This window comes from Prosopis cineraria, unplaced genomic scaffold (genome assembly GCF_029017545.1).
Source record: "Prosopis cineraria cultivar Desert tree isolate PC_DT_omini unplaced genomic scaffold, ASM2901754v1 PC8, whole genome shotgun sequence".
In the NCBI taxonomy this organism is placed as follows: domain Eukaryota; kingdom Viridiplantae; phylum Streptophyta; class Magnoliopsida; order Fabales; family Fabaceae; genus Prosopis; species Prosopis cineraria.
In genome coordinates, this window is record NW_026555339.1 from 15107118 (window position 1) to 15113382 (window position 6265).

General features: G+C 28.5%; 1 protein-coding gene across 1 annotated transcript; it reads right to left on the bottom strand.

Annotated features, from left to right (window-relative positions):
• Positions 1-337: 337 nt before the first annotated feature.
• LOC129317365 (uncharacterized) lies at positions 338-1144 on the bottom strand. The gene has a single exon (XM_054961700.1). The coding sequence runs from the start codon at positions 1142-1144 to the stop codon at positions 338-340; it is 807 nt and encodes a 268-aa protein (XP_054817675.1).
• Between the last annotated feature and the right edge of the window lie 5121 nt (positions 1145-6265).

Consider the following 6265-nt stretch of genomic DNA (forward strand, 5'->3'; position numbering starts at 1 on the left):
TATAGTTACGCGAAAATTCTCATGCCCGAAGATATTATAGAGGTTCAATTTCAAACTCATGAAAATTCTGAAAGCCTCCACATTCAAATCTAGAATGATTTTTATATACACAAATCAAAATGCAAACATAATTTTATTAACAACAGTGCAAAAAAAGTACAACCCAAGTGCATGCCAAGAGACCACGTAGGCAATTGGCAGAGACTTGTATCAATTACTGACTCTCAAAAGTTCGACACACAAAGAACTCATAATACACAAACATATATAACTTAAGCATAACGAGCAACATAAAAACACAATCACGTAAACCTCAAACCGATGGGTCCAAAGTCTATTATTCGAACAACTTTTCAGCGAGAGCAGTAAGCAATGGAGTTGGATTTCCTAATAAAACAGATATTATGGCGCTGAATCCTATTTTCACCAATTCGATCAACGCACGAGTGACAGGTTTAGACGAGCTTCTTCTTCTTCTATCCATGGCCAAAGAGCTTCTAGCTGATGCAGTTTTACTTGTGATGACCGAGCTTGAAGAAGAGGAAGAATAACAAGCACCAGCAACGTTGAAATAAACCTTTTTCCCGTCCTCCAGAATCGAAGTCTTCTTCATGCAATAAACATGGCAGCAATAATTTCCACGAGACGACACATAGGACCACCCTCTGAAACGTCCCTTCTTTATCTTAACGTCATTTATATCCTTCCTCTTGCATTTCACACACTTAGAGGGCACTTTGCGTGTAAGATTCAGCATCATCTCATCGCCATCATGAGAGATAGGTATGTCTGTTAGGTTCATGCAACAAGGATGCAAATCAAACTCGCGTTTGGATTGGTGATGATACAGAAATCCTCGGATGTCCTGCCCGCAAGCATCGCAACATCGTTCTTCCGTCCCCGGCGGTTCCCAGAGGAATTTGAACTGGCTCTCCTTCATGAACGGGTGGAATCTTGGGCCGTCGTGGGGGCGAGCCCTGGCACAGTGGTCGTGAAGGACGAAGAGACAACCAGTTTCGTGGCACTGGTACCTCGGGCCATACCCTTCTTCCACACAGCCACTGCATTTGAATGGATCTCCTTCGCTTTTGAATATTATTGGATGCCGTGGGTGATTCATCTTCTCTTCAAAACCACTTCCCATTCTATGCCAACGCTCTTCAACTCTAAACTTTCTTCTTCAGCTTCTTGACGAGCTTTTTATGTACATATATAGTGTTTTTCTTGTTCAACTTTCTTGAGAGCTATACATATTTGAGTTAAGATTTATGAATTTCTATGAAGTTTTCATAAGAACTTCATCAAATTTACCAAATCTTAACTTGAAAGAATTTAAATTCCATATAAATATATATGTATATATATATTTATATTTCTTCAGCTAAGAGAAAATGACAATTATGTCCTTAATAATTTTTTTGGAAGACTTGTAGAAAAAGGAGGAAGACATGTTGTGCTTGTTAACAGTTTTTGTTTTTAGATATAAATTTTTTTTTGGAGATAGACAATATCTGCGACAGATTTTTATTTTGTCTAGTTTGTGGTATATATTTTCAGTTTATTTCGAACTTTGAAGTTTCCATTACACGGAATAAAAGTGGAAAGAAGTATATGGAATTATAATTTATAATAAATAACAAGCTTTCAATATCGAATACTTTTTCCACAAGCGTGCCAAATGGGAAAGACTTGTCTTTTTATGTGAGATGGAAATGAAAGTGAATCAAAGAACACTCACAGCCAAATAAAAGTCTCAACAAATGAAATATTGAATCATCTTATTGGGTTATTTGAGTTGATTTTGAAGGGGCAATATCTTCACTTCAATATGTGAGGCCACACATTAGTTAAACTGGTCGAAAGAGTTAAATAAATTATTTTATAAAGTTTTGATTTTGAATCCTAAAATATATAGTCATCTTAAAATAATATGTTAAATACATTCTCGAAATATCCATAAAACTATCATTGATAATATAGGTCCTATACAATAGGGGATTTAGATTAGGTTAGGTTAGAGGTGATAATACTTCTACTTTTCCAAGATACTAGGCATTGAAATTAAAAAAAAAAATGTTAGGCCATATCATGTTAAGAGACCACGAAGGCTTGAAGACACCCCATAGTTTTATTGAAAATAAATTTTTGTAAAGTTCAATAATTCTATCTAAAAATTTAAACAGTTTTTAACTTTACCTTTATTAATTATATATTTTTAAATAATATATTTTCTCCTATCAAAATTCATATAATTAATTAATAATTAATGTGTGTCCGCGGGGCTTGGCTCATAATATATATATATATATATATTCATTTTAATTTTTTTCCTTTTCCAAAACTTATTTGGCTCATTAATTTTAGATATATATATATATATATATATAAAAGATCTCTCTTTATACGTTGGGCATAGCGCGGAGGACAAGCAAAATAATATGTGGGTGCTTTTCTGATAATAAAAACAATTCAAGTGAGTTGGATTCCAAGAGCTTACCAAGGTTAAAGTATGTTTTTAAATTCAAAGAGTACTTACAAAAATACTTATAAATTGCCAACCAATAAAGTCCTCATGTCAATAGTAGTATTTGATCCCATGACTTTGGAGGTTATGGGCTAAATCCTTACATGCTGAATCAATCTTTGTTTACAAATATAATTATCTTTAATATCTTTTTGCATAATCTTTTAAGAATTTAGATTTTTCAAGAAGTCACCCCTCAAATGCAAGAGAATTTTCAATTTACGCACATTTTTCACAACAATAATCATTAAATTTATGATGATGCAGTAATAATTGTTATAATATGTCTGTGTGTAATTTTCAATTTATGCGCATTTTTCGCAACAATAATCATTAAATTTATGATAATGCAGTAATAATTGTTATAATATATAATGTGCGTGTGTGTGTGAAAATTTCTTGTATATCAAAGTAGCAAATTTATAAATGTTCTTATACTTTTATACCTTGTCAACAATTTATTAGATGGATCAATCAACATGGTGCAAAGAAAGGTTTACAAAGTCATGGCATGCGGGAAGATTAACTTGTAAAAAAGTGATGTGTGTGTCGTCTAATCTCTTTTTCTCAAGTCTCAAGAAGTGACTTCCAAATGTTAATGTATTATTTTTTCGGGTTGTCTTGGACCAACAAAAAAGAAAGAAAAGTTAGTTACCAACCACCCAAAAAATATAAAAAATAATTAAGAAGACATGTGCTTATTAACAAAAGCAATTTGTTTCTTGAAGACAGACAATATCCAAGATAGATTTCTATTTCGCGTAGTTTGTAGTAATTATTTTTGGTTTATTTCAATCTTTATATTTGACACTTGACATTAAAAAAAAACAGTGGAATAAGGATTATGTGGAAATTTAATAAATAAAATGTTGTCAATTTCAAATTTTGTTTACCGTAAGCGTACCAAATGGAAAAGAAGACTTGTAATGTGATGGAAATGAAAATAATAAATAAAAAAACTGTCACATCCAAATAAATTTTTAATAAATAAAATATTCAATATTTTATTGACTCATTTAATTTGAGTTGACTTCTCAAGAGGTAATTTCTTCATTTTAGGCCACATCAAGTGAAGTGACCATGAATGCTTCAAGGCCCCGCCAACACGTTATATGTGTTTTGGCATGTGCATCAAATATATATATATATATATATATATATATCTATGCGCGTGCATGCGTTTGGGTTTATTAGTTATGCATTAAAAAAATAAAATTAATCTGTTTAATTAAATAAACTTAATTAAATGCCTGAATCTAGCCTAAATCTATTTAGTAAATAGTTAAATTAAGCTTGAAATAGGTTAAGACGTCATGAATCTGGCTTATTCTCACCCTTATTTTCCTATCACAAAGAATGAATGAAGCATTCTACGCACAAGCCAACATCTATTTACTAATAACCATGTTTAGCAGGCTTGTCTATTTGCTTGAATTTCAATGTAAGCTGCACTATTTTCACTGCTTGTAAAGTAACCTTAATTATGAACTAATTAATGAAGCATGAAAGCATGAATGAATTAAGAGGATGAAAAACACTGTTTTGGAGGTCTTAAATGGGAATGAATGCAACCCACCATAATTATTTGAGAAAATATGTTTGAGAATTATAAATCTAGTGCTTTTTGAGAAATAACCCAATTGTTCTATTTTATTTTCTACAAGCTTCTTCTTTGGTAGAGTTATTGTATTTTCATTTTCTTTTTGCAGGACTATAGTGCTTATTTTAAATTCCTATTTACACCATTATTTTGAACAATCTTGTATTAATTAATCACAAAGTTTCAAAAGGAGAAAGTGATTTTTCACGTATAAATATTTATAAAAAACCTAAAATCTTTTAACAAAAAATTGTATTTTAAAATGGTTATAGTTATTCATGGTCCATTTTAACTCCCTTCTTTACCCCTCTTAAATTAACATGGATAAACATAATAGATATTAAGTTACAGAAATAAAGTTTATCTTCCGAGCCCCTGGAGATTATTTAAATAATTTTTTTGATAACAAGAGATTATTTAAATATTAAGTTACAAAAAACTTGTCTCATATTGTGGTTTTACATTCTTATCCTACTTTGACAATTTGAATGCCTTCAGTTTAAGAATGAAACAGAGGGAATAAGGAGCGGTTTTGTAAAAGAATATCATATAATAAAATAATTCTTTTTATATTATTAAAAAAATGAGCTATTAAATATTTATTATATTTATATTATTAATTGAAATAATTATGTTTTTATTATTTTTATTCATATATAGACACATAATATATTGTTGTTTATAACAAAAAAAAGTTTATAACCTTAATCGTAGAAATAATTATGCAAAATGTTGTAAGAAATTGTATAAACTCTGTATATTCAGTTATACAGTTATTTAAAATTGAAAATTTTTTTAGATATTGTAATAGCTTTGTTAAGGACTAATAAATAACATAACCATATAAATTATATAATTTTCCTTATAAAAATATTTAATTTAAATTATATAATATACTATTGTTGGATTGTTTTAAACTGTTTTTCTTTTCTCTTGTTTTAGTAATAAGAATTTTTACTAAATATAGAAAGATTAAAATCAAAATCCTTCTAGGTTATAATAATAAAATTTTGCATGTAATTTTTTTTAGACATTATATGAATCGAACTTCAGAAAAAAATTTGACCAAAAAACTTTATATAAAAAATTGAAAACTCATTTGCTTTAAGAAGACAAATAAAATAAATAAAAATATATATATAAAAATGTGTGACAAATGGCATTGTCCAAATTTTAATATTCTATTTAATTATTATATCAACGATTAGACTGTGATTGAAAAATAACCCTCTTACGTTTCTGATTTGTTATCCAGTTTTGTTTTTAAAGCATTTGAAAAAAAATACAAATATTAAGAATTGGAATCAGCTGACTGATTCATTAATCTTGGATTAAAAAGTCAATAATTTGTTTAGATGTTCATAGCTTTCAAATATTTGAAACTTTAGTGTTACAAAATATTATGATTTTTAATACATTTCAGATAGAACATAGATATCACCCCTACAACGCAACAGAATTTTTAATTTAAAGGAATAATGATTAAATGATGATAGTAAAATATTATCTACTATCTTATTTTTGGTTACATAATTTTAAATTTGAAATCAAAGTAGAGAAAAGGACTTTTTGCAAATATAGCTCATATTGTAGGACAAAACCAAACATACAACCCAACATTTATTATTTTTTTCATTATGATGGTTTATTATATTTGTCAATTATAAATCCCTTGTAGATTTTTAAATTTTTAATAATAAATTCCATGTATATCAATAATAAATTTATTGCATGTCAACATGAAATTTTTAAAAATTTGGTCCATATCTTGTGGGTACAATTTCTTTTTTTCATCAGTAAGCCAATTTATCTCGGAAAAAATTGAATGAATTATGAAAGTATTATTATAGAAATTAGAAAAAGCACTCAATGATGATATGAAGCTTTATAAAATATTTAAAATGTAAACAAATATAAATATATTTAAATAATTTTAATTATTATAAAAAATATCACATAGATGCATGAATAGTTAATTGTGACTCCTTGATTGATAATATTTGATATTAATGGTCCCAACACTTAATTAAAAATATTTTACTAGAAAAACCCCTCTTTATACGTTGGGCGTGAAGTAACGAGCAAATGGTGTGTGTTGACTAAGTTGTCTTGCTCTCAAGTGATGACAAAAAGTGAGAGAA